The following is a 21,191-nucleotide window of genomic DNA, read 5'->3' as shown; positions in this document are numbered from 1 at the left end:
AAAGAACCAACGACAACCGGAGCCTAGCACAAGAGCGAGTTATAACGCAGGAAACAGATGAGTCTTCAGACCTTTCCGAAAGACAGATTCAGAACACTCCAGCCGGAGAGCCTGAGGAAGCGTGTTCCATAGCTGGGCCGCCAGATAGCAAAACGAGCGGCCACCTATCCTGGCTCTCTTGATTTTGGGAACATGCACCTTACCTTTTTCACTAGACCGTAGCATTCTAGTCGATACATAGGGAGTTAGAAAATCATGCAGATACAACGGCCCCTTTCTTTGTAAAATCGGGTGAATCAACAGCGTTGAGAGGCCATTCTCACGGCAATAAAGAGTTATACAATTCTCTGTTAATTTAACACAATCGATACATTGGTAAGGCCAACAAAAAATCCATACAAATTTCTTTATCTGACTGTTGGAGCAGATGTCAGCTTCAGATACAGGACTACCAAAGTAAGGTTACCAAAGAGCGCCAGGTCATCAAGGACAAATTGCAGTTCAAGGGATTTGATTAAAACCTAATGTATTCAAAGAGTTACTGTCCAAGTTACTTTCAATTGAACTAATTAAACCACCACACATGAATACATTGACTCGTAAACAGGAAGTGCAGGAATGGCGCCTGCGTTATCCGATGACAGAGTCATGTGATAATCTTACACTTGAGGGACATTTAGAGACATCTACGGGTTTCTCGTAGTCTCACGTTTGGTGTCCGGCCTCCCAGCACATCTAACAGGTCTCTTGGGTTCCCGGAAATATTTTGTCGCCAGAGCTCTTTTCGGCCTGGTTTATCGGCACTGACTTTACTACTTCACACTGCCTACCTGTCTTTGTTCTTGATCAATCTCTTGTTCTTTGTTTTTCTCAACAGGGATTTGCAAATATTTTTGAAAAACTAGCAATCTATTTGACCGTATCCGCTGACTCATTAAGCTACATTTTTATACCTTGTTTAGTTTGGCTTCTAGACTGTTTCTTCAACTTTGATTTGTGCACCACCATTTGCACTGTCATGGTAACGCATACGATTATACTCAAATCAGTCTTCTTAGGATTAGCTTGACAGTGCAGCTGTCCGCAGGACCTATTGTTTCCATTTCCCCAAAAATATACATATAGCAGGCTTTGGCTCCACCCAGAGGAGTATTTCTCTCTCGATCCCTGCTATTGGCTGTTTGATGTATCATTCCACCTCCTACACAGTGCCTGCTTTGCAATGCTTGAGGAACTATTTCACATTTCAAAGTACACTGAATCATGGCACATTAAATGCTTTACCTCGCTGCTTTTTCTGGGTTTTTTCCAATGCAGTAGCCTTTTATAATGTTTTAATCAAGACTCAATAGGTTATTACCGGGTTAATGATGATAAGCAACAGTACCTGTAATTGCTTGTAAGAAGATCTAGTGTTCCTGCTCAGGTTGGTCATTCATTCTGTCTGCATTAGCTCCAATGTCTTATATTGGTTTTCCTTGATTTTTTTGTACAGCACTTGGCTCTAAGGTTTAACAATCGGCTACAATGTATTATTGGTCTGTAGGCAGGCAGCAGCTGTGCATGTCTTATACCTTTATTTCTCTCTTCTTACTTCCAAATAGTTTCCACAACTGCAAAGCAGGTTTACACAAATGAACAGCAGCTTTACAGGGGTCAGTCGGATGCTTCCCTTACATATTTTAATATCAGAAAGATCATCTTTTAACTTCACTGATGTTAAATCTGCTTGCTAGTGGTTTTTGTGCCAATTAATCTTCAGTATAGAAACCTCACAGGAGGTTTACCTTCCTGGTTGATGAGACCACTAAGCATAACTCTAAAAGTAGCATAAATTGTACACTTATAATAGAGTAGACAATAATGAGGACTAAAGGGAAAAGACAGAGTTGGAAATTTAGGAAGTCACTGTCAAACCTGTGACATTAGCTCATTTAACCCTTTCGATGCTGATGACGAGCTCAGCTCGTCATGATGCACGGTTGAGCTGTGCTGATGACGAGCTGAGCTCGTCATGAATAAAGTAAAATATAAATTTCCAGCACAGGACGGGAAAACTGCTAGCAGCCAAGGTGTTAAATGATTTCAATGCCCAAATGTATAATTAATGCATATTGAGGAGAGAATGTTTTTAACGTGGCACTAATAAAGTGTTCAGTTGCTGTTCCATCTGCAGAGATGCATATCCATGGCAAATCTATCAATACCTATGTTTGGACCTATTGGCTCTGCTAATGCTTTTTGCCGTTGCTGCAGAGCATCGGCAGAAAACAAACAAAATGAAAAGCTGACATGATGGAGCTGTTGTTGCCAGTTGCCTCATTCTGGAGGTGCGGGCGCGAATCACTACCCATCTGTACCTACTGAGTGACGCGGGCACCATTAAAAAATTATTTTTTATTGACCAATCAAAGGTGGTGGAGACCACTTAGATTGTTTAATGAATAAAAATGGTTAGTGCTTGAAAGCGCTTTTGATGCAGGAGCACCCGGAGCATATGACAGCTGCCGGGCCTTCTAAAAAGAAGTGCATAAAAAAATATAAATACGGGTGAAGAAGCAACAGATGATGGGGATGAGGGAAACTGAGGTGGTTGGGGATATGAACTAAAAATAAAGCTGGGTGGGAGAAGGAGGGGCAAAGCAGCGTATGAGGGAGAGAGCAACACAAACCAAGCGCTGGGTTCTGCTTGTGTTTGGTGGGTGAGAAGCAGCGCACGAAGAGGCAGCTATACAGGACACACTCTCTCAAGCGGCGGATGGATACAAGTAGTCCAGTCAAAAAGGATGGTAAAGAGGCTATGCTGCAGAAAACCATCGGCACTTTCTTTTGCTTTGGGAATGGCGGTCTCTAGAGTTTGGAATAAAATGTTCAAAGTTAAAATTTTAAAACACTGCCAATATGAGAAGCCTAGAAACATAATTTAGCGGCAAAAACATATTTTTAGGGATGGCTAAGCGAAAAAGTACATTTACCCAACGGTAAAGAACATGATTGAAGCATAGTAAGTATACACAAATGCCTCTCAGAGGAGAGCAGCGAGGCTGGACTAGTAGAAATATGCATCAGACTGCATGGGTCACACACTAGGGTCGCTGTGTCAGGATATTTGAATAGAAATAAGCGACCAACAAGCAGCATCAATTGGAAAAATGTGTCAAGACTTAAACATAACTCCACAGTGTGTGTGCAGATGGCATGCTTCCACCCCTTAACCATCACTTCCTAATCCTGTCATCCAATTACAGCCACAGTTCACACACAGCTTTAAATCTTACAGTGCCTCTTGTTTGAGACGCAAATGCAGTAATACAGCGCTATATATTGCTCCACTAAGCGACTTCCAACCTATGGGATTTGGTAAAAAAATGTATTGGATACTAACTCCGAGAGTTCATTTCACCTAAAAAAAAAAAAAAAGATTTAAAAAGCTTAACTAAAATTATCAAGATGAATAACTAACAATTTAGTAGAAACCAGTTCATAGTATGTTTTAAGTGTAAATTCTATTAATCTTGAAAATGAGTCATTTACGTTGCTTTTTCTACAAGATTTTCCACAGATACTTTATTGCCTCCTTTCCCTCTCAGCCCACATCTTGTCACTATGTGACATTTGAATATTTCAAATTGCTGTTTTTTGGGGGAGATGGTAACCTCGCCCCTGCACCTCTTTTCACTACTTTCCTCCCTCCATCCTGCCACCACATCTCTTTTTTTGTATATTTCAACACCACAAGGCCTCACTTTAACCCCTTTTCAAAAATGTGTTAATTTCCCAGTCTCCTATATCCTTTATACTGGGGTGGTGGGGGCTTCTGAACCCACATTGCTCCTCTCAACCTCTGCCCTTCTCTGCACCCCTCTAACTTTGTCTCCTACCTCTTTTTTCCTCTCTATTGATGACACTGATGTTTGCTTTAGGGTCGCCAAGTATGTATTTCTCTTGGTTTTTAAACGGTCCTGGAGTTTTCCCTTGCTCTTCTTCAAACATTTCCATTCATTTGCTTCTCTATTAAATGGGTTTTCGGTTCTGTATTTTATTTTTCTGTAAAGTTACATACTAAACATTATGGGCCAGATGGAGGTAACTTCCATTTAGCGAGTTCTTAATAGCGATTTTTACCGAATCGCTATTAAGGACTCGCTAAATGGAATGTAGGTAGGAATCTCTAAAATATTAGCGATTCCTTAACATTCCTTAATAACGAATCGGTAATTGAGATTCGTTATTAAGGAATACCTAGCCATTCATTCCTATGGGCTAGGAAATCCCATAGTAATGAATGGGAAGAGATTCACTATTAGCGATTCGGTATTCCCGAATCGCTAATAGCGGGAGCTATTTCAAGGGTGCCAGGGTGTCCAAAGGAGACCCTGTTGCACCCCTGAATGGTGCATGTGTGCACATGTGATGCACAATCAAGCCCTAAGGGCATGGATGTGTGCCACATGGCACATTTCAAAAAGCAAAGAAGTGCTTTTTGAAAGGAAATCGCTACTTACCACCAACTTGAAGTTGGTGGTAAATAGCGATTCCTTAAGGTGGAGGTGTACTGTTTTTAGTGCTACGTACATTGCATTTAAGGAGTCTGTATTTCTGATTCCTTAACTGCAAGAGCAAAATAAGGAATCGCTATTTTGCGATTCCTTATTTTGCATGTAGGTTTAACGTCACCTACATTGCACTCAGTCAAATACTGGTCAGTAACACAGAAATTTAACGAATTTCTGCTCTACCGACCGGTATTTAGCCACCTATATCTGACTCCTAGTGCCTAGAAATCATTAACTCCACATTCACACAAATTACTGTTCTTTGTGTGCTCAACACTACGTGGGTGCTGCTGATCTGAGATAACTAGAAACAGGCAGTGAGCTAGGACAGGATTGTAAAGCTCTATAATACAGCAATGCAACTCTTAATGTCAGGAAACAGAGTGAATTGAGTTTTCGACATTCCCTCCCCATTGAGAAGTTAATGATGCCTGCAGGAGAGCCTGCCTTGATGTGCAGCTCCAGCCCACCTGACAGGCTGACATATGCTAATCTGGCACGGTGCCACTCTTTAAACTGGGCCCGAGGATGCTAAAGGGGAACTGCATTGTTACTGGGAAATCAAAGCTGACATTCCACCCACAGTCCAGAAGGAAAAGTCAACTTTAAATGTCAATGTTATGGGAAGTACAAAGAGAGACATTCAGAGTGCTGCTGCAGAGAAACATTTACGATCAACATTCAGCAGCAGACACTGTACTCTTATTTTATTCTTTCATAATATTTCTATAGCGCTTTCCTACCTCCTGTCGAGGCTACAAGGCGCTTTCCCACGGGCCCAGTGAATGATCACGTCTTTAGTGTGCATGGCTGAAAAGAAAACAAGCTCCCACCCATGTGGGCTGGGCGCGGCTGGGACAGAAAACAGGCACGGAGGCAAAATTAATGTGGGCCTCTATTAGCCAATCAGATAGCTAAAATAGTGGATCATACTTGCAAATCAGGATTTGCAAGATAAGGAAACCCGCATGCATTTGTGCTTGCTGCAGGCAGGATTTTGTGGCAATATCAGAGAAATAAACTCAGACAAATGGACTTCCAGATGATGGAACAGGCCCACAGCCAGCCACAGAATTGGTCCACACAGTGTGACCTGTCAGAGCAGCCATTCCGGCAGTGCCAGATTGCCCCAGTGGTCAGTCCGGCTCAGGATATGGGTCATTAAAAGGGGGCATTCCTGACTGCAGACATTTCTGATCTGAGCTAAAGTTTGAGTCACAGATTCCAGCTATATGCAGAATATGTGGGTGTGTAAACTGTCAGAGAAACATCAATTTTATATTGTGTCTTAATTTAGAGGGAAGGGGGTTAAGTCCCTGAAAATGGCGATGGGGAGGATGCTGCACCCGGTAGAGGCCAATGGAAAATGTTTCTACCTTAATATCAGTGTACGTTTCCACAAAGCGCTTAGAAAGTGGACGTATGCAATTACTTAACAATGAGGATGTTTGCTCCCAGTTGAGAAGTTTATGTACTGCCATTGTAACATTACATCAGTTCTGTTGGGAAGCACCTGTGCGAAGCAGAGGTCAGCCCGGGACCAGGGTTCAATTCCCGACGCGGCAGGGTCTTGAGTCCTAAAATGTCCATGGACTCGACAAATCTCGCTCCGGTGCCTACGGGTTCACACTCAGCGACTCTGGGCAATAGCTTGCTTAATCTCCACAACGGCCCCCCGCGGCGGGATGCCTGGCTTTCATCTTGGGGATGCCCTGTAGGGGCTATCTCCCAGGGAAAAGCCAGGACGGGTTCCCAAGGCAAGCGCGGAGATACCCCTTCGGGGGTCGATTCAGGCGCTATATAAGAAACATAATAATAATAATAATATTGTAATTAAAGGTATAGCAATGGTGCTTGGAGGTGATGAAAGCATCCATTAAATGTGTGACAAACCTACTCAAAAGTGTGCTTGCTGATGCTATAAAACTGTAGCAAGTCAACCGAAGTGCACAGTAACCAGTACAGCAAGTTGTGAAGTGCTGGTACTATTCAACACTGGTATGTCAGCCACACTCAGAAGTGCAGGCACTGCCCATCAAAATTGTAAAAACTTAATTACATTATTTCACTTAGTGAAGGTTCCACATACCAATTATATCTGCATGACAAAGACTGGACTGAACACAAAAATGCCGTGGGACATCTTTTGATGAGCAGAAACTATGAGAGGATTCTCAGCACACGAGGAAAAATACAAATGTACCTGCTGGAGTCCTATTTGTAGATGGTCCTTTTAACTTGGCTCCACCAGTGGCTGGTGGCCTAAAGGCGATGACTCATCTTGTCCTGAGAGTACCTGTCCTGATGAGAAACAACTGCTCCTTCGCATGTTTTTCTAGACAGAAATTATCTCCATCATTTAATTTTTTTGCAGTGCATTCCAGAGGCGTGTTGCCTAAAGTGTAAAGGTGCATCTACCAGCAAACTCCATCCAGGCTTGGAAGACCTTGAGCAATGAGTGGATCATAGATCTGCGATTTAAGGTAGGTGTTTAATGCCTAAATCAATGTTAAATATAGTCTTGGTAGACGGCTTTATGCATTGGGGCGTGGTGATGGGAAGTGGCTGCTGTGGCTCTCCGTGAACCAAGGGTGCTGTACCATGGCAAGTGGAATGTTTTGCCTACCCCCGGTTTCTGTAGCCAAGCATGTATTAATATTATGTAGATGCTTTCATTAGAGCTGGCTACTGGTCAGGCCTGGGTGTAAACCACCGAAACAATAGTCTGAGAAAGAAGTGTGGATGAAGAAACTAGGCCCTCTAGGAAACCAGCAGCTCTATTTTCATCGAGATCCTGATCTAAAAAACATACAGATACAACCTTAATTTGAGCACGGGGAGAGATTTCCATTCATCCACCTTAACTTCATGGTTTCTTGGGAATGTCTACCTGGCAAGAAAGTAGGGGGTACTATCTTAAAAAAAGGTATATTGCATTGACTGATGATGTACTTTGGTCAGAGAAACTAGGAGCAGCGTCATTGGTGCAGGTAACAAAGCTTAAGTAAGAAATGGTGCAAGGATGTTGGCTATTACAAGTAATATAATATTTCTTGACTGTTAGTGCAATTTGGTACCTCAACTGCTGCCACTGCCCTACTTTGTCTAATCTACACACCACCCTCAAAAACACTACCCAATTAGTACAGAAGCTCCACAAAAAATTCCAGTCCTGGCCTATTTTAAGCTTATTAGACCTACTGATCAAAATTAGACCACCCCCTCTATTAATGTAAAGCTGATTAACTGGGAGGGGCTAAAATAAAGGAGGTGAGAAGTGCTGGTACTTATGTCATGTTGAGTTCCTGAAGCACTTTTCACTTATACAGTCTATTCTCTACCTTTCACCAGTAGAGCCCTACTTGCATTACTGCGCTTTCCTTCAGTGGTCGCTTCTCACATGAAAACAATTCTATTTCCAGCATTATTGGGATGCTATTAAAAAAGACATTTATTTTGAATGTGCATAAGAAGAACAAGAAAGGACCGAGAGTCAGATGAGAATAAACAGTTGCTATAAATCCAGGCTTTGGAGTTAAATAAAAGTGAGATAAAAAGACAGGAAGTGTAGGGTGGTGGTAGAAAGATGCATAGGATGGACCATGCGACAGGCTCTGCACTTATAGTTAGTTAGACAAATGAGGCCCTGGCTTCAGTTAATTTTAAAGATTGGCACAGAATTCGTGCTAAACAAGGCTTCGCTCAAGAATGAGGTGTGCAAACACCATGACATACACACAAAAATGTACTCAATATAAAAACATTAATCCAGACTAAATGTCAATATGTATGTGGTACAGACAATTTAACGGATGGCATAAGGATGGCATGAATATAGAAAACCGGTTTCTTTTAAAAAGATTAAAATTGTTGTAAAAAAAAATGAGGGACTTAGAAAAAAAGAACCAGAAAACAAAGATGTATTTGAAGATTTTGTGAATAACTAAAGGAAAAATAGCATCCCATATTATAAAGTACAAAAAATGAGTTTCACACAAGAGAGGATAAAAATAACCTAGGTTATGGAAGCATCATTTTAAAGTCAGCGAACGAACACCTGCTCCTGCTTGCACTGGGAAGCACATTTCATGCTCTGTTTAAGGGGAATATAATTTTAGCAGCCATTTTGGTGTCATTATCTCTGGATTAAAACTGTGGAAAAGAACATGGCGCGTTCCACCAGCTGCGCCCCGAGCGGATGAGCAAAGTCAGGTAAAATGAGCGCCTCTCCTGAGTGCGCCACGAAACCCCACGTGGAGGCCGCCATCTGTCCGCTTATCCTGCCGCACCGACGGAAAACTGGAGCCTGGCAGCCAGCATCTGCTGCGCTGCATGCAAATAGCATCGGTGGCAGGTAGACGACGTCATTTTCGTCGGATTTAGGAAGGTCTAATTGAGAGAAATTCATGAATTCACGTTTTATTGTTCTCTCAGCTTGTTTATTTACGTTAAACTTATGGAAACCCCCCACAGTTCACCCAAGATGCAACTTTCTGATTGGGGCAGGGAGCAATAGATAGAGTAGGCGAGTGTGTGCTTGTGATGTCACGGCGGAGGTCTGGCACGTGGCTAGACCACAGTAAATGGCGGAGCTGCTAACATCTGCTAGAGACAGGGTGTCCCATTCCGACTCAATCATAATTGATGTAAATAAAGAAGCGGGTTGTAAGTGCCTGCCCCAAGGCCTGGTTCTAGAGGACAAAAGGTCAAACATCAATTTTACATTTTTTTTTTACCATGTTGTAAAAGCTCAGTGATTGCAAAAAATAAATGGAGGGCGAGGCCGCCAAACTCTCAGTCAGCTGTACGTTTTTACCAAGGGGCCAATCAGCTTTGCTGGCTGAGCATCAGTGCAGAATTCACGTGGGGAGTAAAATGTTTGCAACCCCATCAAAAATACAGCCAGGCACAAAATAGCAGATGGCATTTTTTTGCCCTAAGAAAGCCCTCATCAGGAAAATGTTGAGTATGGTGCACTGATGTTAGAAAATACGGCTAGGGCTTGTGTTTTTTGTTGTTGTCCTAAGCGGTAGGTGGGTGCAGACATTTTTGGCGTCTTCCTGTTCTCTAAAGGCACTTGCTCAACATTAAACACAGAAACAGAGTCCTAGTAGAAGAGAATATCTTCACTGACAAACCCATTAAGCAATAACTGGATACTCGCAAACGTTCCCATGTAGATGCCTTCACTCAACAGGACTGATGTAAAAGATATTAAGCAGCAAGAAAAGAAATTGGTACACTGCATCCAGAACAAAACGCGATGAACCACAGTGGTGGGTCTCTGTTGAGATGGTTAAAACCGAGCAGTTGGCGATCACATAACCACACAGCGCTAGCCTCGAGCCAAAGAGGCGAATGTGAGTGGAAACGCCTTCTGGCTAAGAACCACTCAAACAAAATATTAACAGTCAATATTTAAAAAAATCAGGTAAAAATTGTTGGGATTAATCAAAAGCAGGCTCGTTCGCTAAATGCAACCAATTGTTGGTGTACATTGCGCAATGTATTACGTGGATACCACATTGGACCCATGGCTTATACTCATAACGCATTAGTCATTTCAAGTCACAACTTTAGTAGGCTTGTGCTCAGAGACACAGGAGAAGGTCTTCATCAGGACCTGAAGCAGGAGAAAGCGACCAGGAGTCTTCAGGGCATGATGACCAGGGTCACACAGTTTGAGGATGTCCCCAAGAAGGTGTCAGGAATGTGTGGGGCATAAAGATCTAGGCAGGATGCTCTAACTGCCTCACTACAAAAGCAAAACAACTTGAAGCAGGGTAAAGAAACGTTCACACTGCAGAGCTGCTCATGCCCTTTGACTGTGTTTCAGCTCTGAAGTTTGCCAAATGTGACGTAAACAAGTTCCTTTATTTGGCCAACTGTCGCTCTTCGATGGCTCCGCAACTCTCTCCTGGCAGTCCTGCGTTTCCTTCCTTCGTTTTCCCAGAAGGGGACTCTATGCCACGTGGAGACCACAGAAATAGCGCTCTTCCAAAGTTGAACTTTTGAAGTGCTTTCAACTTGAGACTTAAAGGATGTGAGACACCGCACGGGCGGCTCTCGTCTTTCTTCTCAAACCCCAGACCTACAGTGACTGCCAGCAAAAACTGTCCCAGCAATCACTGTTGCTCTAGAGCTGCACGTGTGGGGAGAGAATTGTCATGAGCAAACTTATTGAAGCTTAAAGTGTGGCTTTAGTCACACGCAAGGTGGGCTCGCATTGCTCAAACCTTTGCCTACACCACACACTTTAACATGCCCTAAACACGAACAAACATGCCTCCTTCCCTAAACAATTGCCACCCCTAAGCCCTACCTCTCAGTTCACTTTTCCATCTCTCTCTCTCCCTCTACTCTTCCTGTTGTACTTGTTACTTATTAACCCAATCTCTTCCTTAAATTCCTCACCATTGCCCCATTCACCATTTGTCCAACAACCCTGTCTCATTTTCCAAATGAACCCTGCTTCCCAGAAGGGGCTGGTGCATGCCGGAACAACAGAGGGGAGTCGTACACGGCATCCATCCGTATGTCTCACCACTTCATTCCCTTCAGCTTTGCAAAAGGTCACCAACTCCTTACTCAGTGGGTCACAGCTGGCTTCTTGGCACCTCTCCATATCCTCCTGGGAAGCTAATGCTTCTAGCTGTCTGAAAGTCCTTACTTGTCATTTTCAGCGTTTCCAACCCAGTCACTTGCACCAAGTCAAGAATCAGGTCCACATCAGGACACAGTCATTTGCCCCTCAACTCCCACAACGTGGGCATTAACTGAGTCCACTGCATGTCTCCTAGGCCATGCCATTTCAGGATGGAGTGCCCACAAATCCATATATTTCTTTCCCAGCACTCCTCGCTATCAGGCCTCTCAATAAAAAAAATCGATTTCAATCCACAGTCAAAGCTCCCCTTCTTTAATGGCTAGCAAGTAGCAAATTATTCCACACAGAGTCATTCTTAAATCTGCCTTGCCTCTATAAATCGCCCTCTTCAGTCCCAGTTGAAACCCTTCTGTGGCGGTCCCTATCCCGAAGCAATTGCTGATGAAACACCCAGGATCCCACTGTTGCTCAGAAGTATCCTCAAAGCCACCACGTACAAGGGACCCCTGTTCCCATCTCTTTGTTTCAGCCGCCTCCAGCTAGCTCTCATCAGGCACATTACTCCCACAACGAATGCTGCCTCAATACCCACAGCTCTCTACTTAGTATTACATTTCTGATGCGCATCTCTTCCCCTTGCACCGGCACCTCCTCCAGCCGCCGGCCCCTATACTCCTTCACCCCTACAATTTCCAATATCCTGAATGCTCTTATGAACATCAGAACAGTCAACATTCCCAGGCAGATGTGCACACAAATCTCACCAAGGTCACTATTCGACGCAGAATGTTCTCTGTAAGCCGCATCCTTGAGTCCCGACTCTTCCACTTCTTCCTGTCCCAGCCTTCCCATCCTCTCCAAACCAGATCTCTATCTCCCAACTCTTAGCTTCAGAAGGCGATCCCTTAAAACAGAATGTCCGCTAACTTTCCTGCAATTTTCACTGGGACAGCGCTTTCTCTCTCTGGCCTATCAGAATTTAACCAGGTTACCTGTTCTGCTTTCACTTCTGACTCTACAAACTCCCTCCATGTTTGGCGATATGAAATATTTGCTGATGTTACTTGTGATCTCTGGGCCGGTTGCCATGCCCTTACCATCCAAACCGCCACATCTTAGGCGACACAATCGCTGCTATGTCATGTCAGATTCTGGCACAAAACCACCGAATCTCACCCGCTGTGAAGCAGATACCACATTAATCCAGTACAGGAAACTGTCTTGCCCGAAACAAGATGTTCAAGCACAACCCCACCAGTTCTCTCAGCAAGTAAAACATACTGGGCATTCGTAGATAACTTGTCCACCACCTCACCGATTGATCATCTACTACAAAAGACAAAGCTGTCTTTTCTACAACTTGGTTAACATATCATTAATTCATATTGTAAAATGCAATGACTACTGCAGATTCGTTGACACATCAACAACTCATGGTGTAGAACCAATTAACATACACAAATTAACATCGTTGATCAACCGCTATGTTTGTGCATGCTAAGGGCTGTCTAAAAAGGATCATGTAAGTACTCAAATTTTATGCACATTTAAGTGTCGGGTACCTATGATGAACTATATGTCGGTGATCAGATCATTGTCATTATTTGAGATTGTCAACAGTACATTACTGATGTCACACATTAGTGATTGACACTCTGCAGTTAAGGTATAGTACCATAATTCATCAGTTCTCCAGTAATGTTCATGCTCTGTCGCCATTGCTAAGTGGATATGTTCTGATCATTCACAAGTGTATAAAAAGTTCTTCAACCTTGTTAAGGCCTTACTACCCCAATACATCACCAATCCCTGAGCCCGTAATACTCCTTACTACCTCCATATGCACTATCGACCACTGAGCACTTAAAACTCATTAGTATCCCAGACTCCTAAAGCCCCCTTACTACCTCTATACACCACCCATCCCTTAACCCTAAAAACTCCAAAACACCCCTAAAAACTGCTCATCACGGAACCCTAAAATTCACTTACCACCCTTTAAACCTAAACATTCAATTGAAATAAAAAAAATGCTTTTTAATACTATACTCCTATATTTTAAAATACATGTTTAAATAATTTAAGACCAATCTATACTTGTATATTATTTTTAATAACCAAATTTCTAATGTATTGAATAGCTCATTAATTTGTAATGTAAGGCAGGAACATACACAAATGATGAAATGTGACAGAATGGAAAACAAAAGGGAAAGAGTTATACACATGAAACAAAAAAGAACCGAGGAAATGATCACTCCCTTGGAACACAGCCTTACCATCCTTTTTGAACAGGGTGTCCTGTATCCATCTACAGCTCTGCATCAGGGATCTACTTTTCCCCCCCAACATTCCAGGGGAGTACATGTGTTTTTTGCCCCCCCCTCATGTGCTACTTCCCGCCTCACACCCCCCACTCCTCACAGTCTTCATGTTGGCGCCCCTCACCCCCAAACTGGACCACTGTTTCTCTGCCTGGCCTTTGTTTGCACTTTTTTTTATTTATTTACGCCCACTCCCACCCAGCTCCTACATAGACTTCCAACCCTCCCAGCTCAGTGGCATTACATATATATATATATATATATATATATACACACATACATATATACACACAAAAGCGATCCTTTTGATGCAAGAGAGCACTCCACAGTGTGTGCTCGGCCCCAAGGCTGGACCAGAGCCCGAAATTTCAATTTAGAACACAAGGAGGGCGGCACAACCGGATACTTATTCAGAAGCCTTTATTAGCACTTCACAAACACTCCACCGACGCGTTTCAGCCTCACGGCTTTTCTCACGGTCAGCTAGTCCTTTTTTGCTTTTCATTTTTATACTGCCCCATTTTAGCCTCAAAGTGGCATTATGGGATACGTAGTTTATAAAGCAAAACATTTAAACATACATATATATACACATATATATATATACATATATATATATATACATTGCCACAGCTTCTTCTCTCCACTTCTTACGGATCAAAGGACACGGCACAGCAGCAGTAGTTTTTAGCGTTTTATTATTTACACACCAGTGCAAACATAACGTGCAACAAAAAAGGACGGTCTACGCGTTTCGGCTCCTGCCTTCAACTGGACCATAGAGTCCCTAGGTCTAGACCTGATTTAAATAGTGTATTGTAAGTGTAAGTACCCTCTACCATTTCCATGGTCATCTTGACCAACCCGCCCAGCAGTATACACATGGCCTGTACATTTTAAAGGTATATACACAAACCTATGTACAATCAATCAGTGTAAAGTACTCTACCACATGTTCTATTCTCATCACTTTTCAGAAAATAAAGTATTTACAATATTTCTCATTTGTACATATTTGTGTTACAAAATTAACGTGAAGTACCCCTGAAATTAAAGAAAGAAGTTGAACCGGTAATTTAGATAAAGTATTCACAATTATTTACAGTATGGTCCTTCTAGTGGCATGTGGTATTCATTCATACACTGCGCAATATCAGTTGGGAGAGTGAGGGTAATTTAGCCTGATGGGTAGGGCATAGTTTGTATGTTGGTAGCCTAACGAGATGGTGATGTGGGGATCTAGAAGAAGATTGGGTGAAATTTCTATATTAAATAAGATCAGATTTCTAAGTGCCTCTATTCAACCCATTCAACTTGAAAATTATTTTTATAAAATTTAGAAAGATTCCCATGGTGAAGTACCAAAGTCATTACATCTCATTCTCATAGTACCTTACAATCTCAATTTGACAAAAAGCCACAATATCTCTCTCCTCAGTGAAAATATTGTGTGTATCGGACCATCGATATTAACCGGTTCATTATCTATATAGATTACAAAAATGTACAGTTTCCAGCATCAATTAGGTAAAGACATGATTCCTTGGAGTTCAATCTAATCAAATGACCACATTATCATTGGTTCATCAGGAAGTCACAAATGTACATGTAGTTCAGCGTCCAGATTATGGCCGAACGGTGCCTCCGTTCCCATACTCAATATCATTCGGGATTCTAGACGTCTTAGAAGTTGCAATTGATCTCCACCTCGTTCTGGTGTTTTACATAGTCTGATTCCCGAATATTTCAAAAGGGAGGTGTCACTTTGATGGTATTCAGTGAAGTGGGAGGCCATTGGGTAGCATGGGTCCTTGTTCTTGATCGCCCTTAGGTGTTGTAGTATCCTCAGTTTCAATTTATTTATAGTGCTCCCAATGTAATACTTGTCACAAGGACATTTGAGTCGATAGACAACACATTTGGATTCACATGTAATGTGGTCATAGATGGTTTCTTTTCTTCCATTTTGAAGTACATAGTGCTTGATGTTCTCCCCATGTTCACAGGCCTTACACTTATGACATTTCCAGAAGCCAGGTGTTGTCAGCCATCTCTGTTTCTTCTCCCTGCATATTCCCAAATGACTTTGCGTAAGTATGTCTCTTAGGGACGAGGTTTTTCTATATGTGATGCTCGGGTTGGCTGTCAGGCTTTCATTCAGGGTTTTGTCCATGCGCAAGGTTGCCCAGTGTTTTTTATAGGCTTTCTTTAATTGTGTGCTCTGATTGTCATATTCCACAATGATTCTAGTTGGTGTGCTACTTGAATCTGTGTCATGATCTTGGTTTCTACGCAATCTCTTATCTTTAGGTGTCAGCAATTCTTCTCTCTTCTTTAGGTGCATCCGATTTCTAGCAGAAATGATGACTCCATTTGGGTATCCCCTTTCGAGGAATCTGAGACTCATGTTGTTTATCTCTTCCTCTAGATCCTCTACTTCAGAGCAATTCCTTTTTGCCCTCAGCATTTGTCCGTATGGGATGCTCCATTTTAACCTAGTTGGGTGTCCACTGTTGGCATGCAGGATGCTGTTGCATGCAGTTGGCTTTCTGTGGATTTTGGAGCAAAGTTTGTTATTCTTGATAAATACCTCCACATCCAGGAATATCAATGATTGGGAGCTTGTAGTTGATGTGAATTTTAGAGTGAATCGATTGTTGTTCAAGGTTTCTGTGAATTTTGTTATCGATTCCTCGTCTCCATCCCAGATGACGAATAAGTCGTCTATAAAACGACACCATAGTTTAATTCTGGGTCCATCCGGGTCTTCCTGGTCTTTCCTGACCACCTCAGTTTCCCATGCCCCCATCATGATGTTCGCATATGTGGGCGCAAAAGATGTCCCCATAGCGGTGCCCTGCTTTTGGATATGTGTATATATATATATAAATACACATATACATACACATATATATATATACATACACATATATATATATACATACACATATATATACACACACATATATATACACACATACACATATATATATATACATATACACATACACATATATACACATATGCACACATATGCATATATACCTTTTGTTTTTTTAAAGAGAGCCCAGCAAGTATAATTTGCTGTCAGGCCGCTCTTTTCTAAATAATGAGCATCCAGACTATTTTTTACATCAGTTGAGACAAAGTTTATTCCTAAATGCCAGGTGTCCAATTATTTTACTGTGCTCTCTCCTTGTACACGCGTGGAGGAATTTTATGAGCCCCCTAGATTTGTTGGGTTTCTTTCATGTAAAGTACTTGCTTATTTATCCTTTCAATGTAAAGCACACAATGATTGGTAATGTTAATGGTGTTCTCGTGTCATCATTAATGCAGTTGCATAAGTACTCATGGGCTATCAACGTTTTGTTTTTCGTCTAATTATTAGAATAAAGCTGGTGGTCGCTGGTAGGAAGTTTAAGTCCCCTCCCCCCTTATCCTACCAAGATCCCTTGCTTGACCTCGCCTGATTTGTAGGGGCAGCAGCAGCCCATCTCATTATGCATGCAGATGAGGCTGAAGGGGGTTGTATTATTCATTCTCTATGCTATGCAAGTTGTGTAAACAAGCTCTCCAGTGCTTAACAATCATTGGCGCAGCCCACTGCAGAGGGCCCAGGTCCCAGGACAGAAAGGGGGACACTGCACCTTTGGCTGAGCTGTGCACAACAGCTCTTTTGCTATAACGCCAATCAGGAGGCACATTTTCTTTGGATAAGTGCTAAAAAGCAAGCTGATCAGATGTCTGTGCGTGCCCAGGTCTGGTGCCTCAGTGGACTAAAGCAGCCACCGCAGGGGCCTGTGTTCGACCTCCAATCCTAGAGGGTCCACTCAGCCTTTCATCCATTTGAGGTCGATAAAATGAGCACCATTGAGTTGGGTAACAATAAACATCTGTTATTCAGCGCCAGGACACCTTCTGGTAATCGTGTGCTTTACAAATACACCTGTTATGTTACGTTACGGTGGTCTTTCATCAGCTCTTTGCTCCCATTGTGCTCTTCTATCGCCTCACCGGATCACTCATGTGAGCACTGTACAGCTGTTCCAAGAATCTCAAAAACAGCTCTGCATGCATGTAGACCATTCTGCTACATCTAGCACTCAACCAACATAAATACAAAGGAGAAAGAAGAAAATAAGAGAACAAAAAGAGGAACAAAAAAAACAAAAAAACGAGGAAACGGTGACAGAGAAAAAAAGAATGGGAGGAACGGAAAAGCGAGCGCTACCTGAAATGTATAAAAAAAAGAAGCTGAAAAGAAACTTCAGGAAAAGAAGCAAAGTGAAAGGAGAGAAACAGAAAAAGGCGTGAATAAAATGAAGAAGCACACACAAATGATGACGTGATGGAGAATGCAAAACAAAAGAGAAAGCATTAGACACATGAAACAAAATTACAGAATGAAAAAGAATGGGGAGAGACATCAGCAAATGTGAACAGTAAAACGAGCAAGTCTTCGGACATAAATTAATAAGGGCTTGAAAGGAATGGAAGGACAACAAGGAACAAGAATGAAAATAAAGAAAACCGCATAAACCTAATCTGGTTCTGTGTCAGACAGGTTAAAATGTAGGTGAGATATCACATGCGATTACTGTACCAATTTCAGATCAGCGTGATCTGCAATTTACTGACTCTAAGCATTGTGTGGTAACGCAAGAGAGCCAAGTGGAGCATGCAGGTCATGGGGTCGAACTGCATTTAGACAACACAATGGGTTAGAGCACCTACTGCTGAAATGTGTGTTCAGCATATCACAGTGAGATAGACCAGTGCAGAGATGAAGATGTGTGTGCAACCAGTATGCCGAAGTGTCTAATCCTAGAGTAAGAAAACATTAAAATGCTAACTTTTAAAAATGCGCAAAGTGGAATGATTGGTGCATTAGTGTGCATCGGGAAAACAAAGCAACACTATACATTGCTGCAGATGTTGGGACTATTAAATGCATCCGATTATAATTGCAGTGGTCCAGTGTGCATCACTGTCTCCTTGTGGACACCGGACCACACTGTAGTAATTGGGCAAGTATGTGCATTAATGCCACTTTGGGGTTCTGATAGGGATACCGGTGGAGACAAACTTTTACTACCAAGATCCAGTTGAGCAGAACTGCATTTAAAACCCATGCACGCTACTGGCATTGGTGAGCTTGGCTAAACGTGCTTTCAAGCTTCCTTTTTGCCACGACTTATTACCAACAAAATATGCAGTCCTATGCAGATCTCTGTAACTTATATTCACCTTTAATCCGTGCTACTGCCTCCCTGTTAAAGTGAACCATTTTGTATAACTACCCCTAAAACTGCATGGGGAACCGACAACCTACCTCCTCCAATCAAATTGCCCTTAAATACTACACAGTTTAATCTAATTTTACTGGACCGGTGTACCTAAAAATGCAGTAGTTGCCAGAACATTTAAGAAAAAAGATTACTGAGGGTGAACCCCCAAACCTTTATGCCAAGGTATTGCTAAATCCAAATCCTTTCAGGTTTTCACCAATATTAATGACCAAATGTGCTTTAGAATGCATGGCTTTCCACAAACTAACTATTAGAACATGAAACACAGTACAAAGAAAAACAGAACCACCACCACCAATCCTGAAACCAAAAACCCACTCATTCAAGTGGTGCCAGGGGACGTGTGGGACATCAACAGAGGTGGGTGATGTTACTTCCTTGCAGTAGAGCCTGCAGCTCTAGCCACCATCCTTCAACTCCCCTTCACCTTCAAAGGAGCCAAATGCCGGCATTGATTTCAATGGCATCAGCCTAAAAAAAATCTCTAAATCAGCCTCTGTGGATGCTCGGAAGGTTGAAAATTATGTGGAAAGCCCGTGGTAACCTTGCCAGGCCACTAGACATGGCCTTAGCGTATAGCTCAATTTGCAGATGGACTGCCAAGAAATGCTACCCGCTTTGTGTTGTAGGTCTCACACGCGTGCATGCTCCACTATGGAGCGGGAGTGCAAAAATGCAAAGCGGGAGTGGGACCTTAAAAAAAACACCAAAGCTGTCTGGATGGGCTGCTCACGTATTGTTGTAATGGGGAAATGGATTCAGCATACGGCGAGAGAATGGGTGTTCCTATGGGAGTTCGTGCACATTAGTTACAGGATCCTGAGGGCTTACGATGTGTGAAATGAGTCGCAATTTGAGATTTCCGTACAAATCACCTGATCCATCCTTTGAAGTGCGCTCGTTTAAGAACGCGACACGTTGGTTCTCGGGTATGAATTATTAAACAACTCGTTTAGTGTTTTATCAGAGTGAAGAGCGGGAAGACAAGCACCAACCACCGTCTCACATTTTAAACAAAGATTATGGTTTCATGTCAGTGGAGTGCACAGAGCAAGAAGAACATGGCAGCCTCCATATGGAGGCAGACAGCCATGTTTTTACACCACAGTAACTTGCTGCAAGGATTCCTGGAATGTGAAAACGAGGGGATTTCTGTATCACTTCTCGAAGGGGCTCCCTCACTATCTACTTATAGCCTGGGAAAACATAGGCTTAAAAAGCGCCTGGATACCCTCACGGGTGAGAAGTGAGCACAACAACAAATCTACATAACAAAACAAAATAAAGACGACAAACACAATGACTCTGAAGCACAGCTTGCAAAAAGAAAGATTATGCGCCTTAATTAACGACCTCAATTAGTTCAGATATGCACTCGATGCCGATAATAAACACATATCCATAAATAGGCTGGGCCTGGAGACAAAGGTATTTTAACTCACTCCTGCAACAGGTGGAAATTGTGATTGGCTGGACTTGGGAATTTTGAAAAGTTGTTATTGTTGACGTCTAGATTATTGAAATGTTGTTTTCGTAGTCCGCTTTATCAGTCTATGTTTTGGCAGTCTACACTTACAAGTTTACATTTTTGCAATCTACATTCTTGTGGTTTACATTTTTGTTGACTACCTTCTGGCCTCCAGTGCTTATCTGCATGTCTATCCTACACGCTTCAAGATGGCGGCTGTTAGAACAAACATCTGACGCATCACCCATGGGAAGAACCAATGCCGAGGGCTCTCAGGCCGCAGCGGGGAGCCGTCAGATGGAGGAAGGAGCAGACACATGAAAGGCACCGCACCCTCCGCTTCACAGGGCACACGGGCACCTTCCCAGACCCCAGGAGAAAGAATGAAAAGAAACTCACTCTGCCAACTCCTCCAGGCTGCGGTAGACATCCTCCTCGTTCTCGGTGGTTTCTTCTGAGGGGAAAGACCTTCAAAGAAAGAAAAACAAATGATAAGTGCACTGGGACAGACAGGGCCTGAGAAAGGCTCTGGCACCTCAACGAGGTGTTTATTCATCAATGGTTTTGTACAGGTCAATGCTCATTATTAAAGGTGCACAGAACCCATCCCAACACTGAAACAATGGGTACCATCAGGTTATTTACTTGTATGTACAGTGCCAAGAAACAGACAATCTGGGCATAAAAGAAGTTATTATCATTATAATAGACTTGGTTTCTTTTAGATCGGCCATTGCAATGTTTCTTATGAGTAATATTTTTAAAAATGGTAAACTTGCTACAGACTGAAACAAGGCATCAATACAAAGATGGCAAAACGGTATCTTGAACTTCAGCGACACACACTTTTGTATCAAACTTTATCAAACTTATATACATAGAACATTACACGCTTGTCCCTCGGATTGATGCCACTCGTGAAGG

At 42.4% G+C, this 21,191-nt stretch overlaps 1 protein-coding gene across 2 annotated transcripts in view; it reads right to left on the bottom strand.

Moving 5' to 3' along the window:
- Nucleotides 1–21,191, bottom strand: part of VAV2 (vav guanine nucleotide exchange factor 2) — a 789,576-nt gene that overhangs the window by 211,725 nt on the left and 556,660 nt on the right. For both annotated transcript variants that reach the window (XM_086921069.1, XM_086921070.1), the window contains exon 4: nucleotides 20,667–20,735. In XM_086921069.1, the coding sequence (XP_086777195.1) occupies nucleotides 20,667–20,735 (69 nt within the window). The remainder of the gene's footprint in view (nucleotides 1–20,666; nucleotides 20,736–21,191) is intronic.

Source organism: Lissotriton vulgaris, chromosome 5 (assembly GCF_964263255.1).
Source record: "Lissotriton vulgaris chromosome 5, aLisVul1.2, whole genome shotgun sequence".
Lineage (NCBI taxonomy): Eukaryota > Metazoa > Chordata > Amphibia > Caudata > Salamandridae > Lissotriton > Lissotriton vulgaris.
The sequence above is the reverse complement of the archived record's forward strand: the minus strand, read 5'-3'. Positions and strand labels throughout refer to the sequence as shown.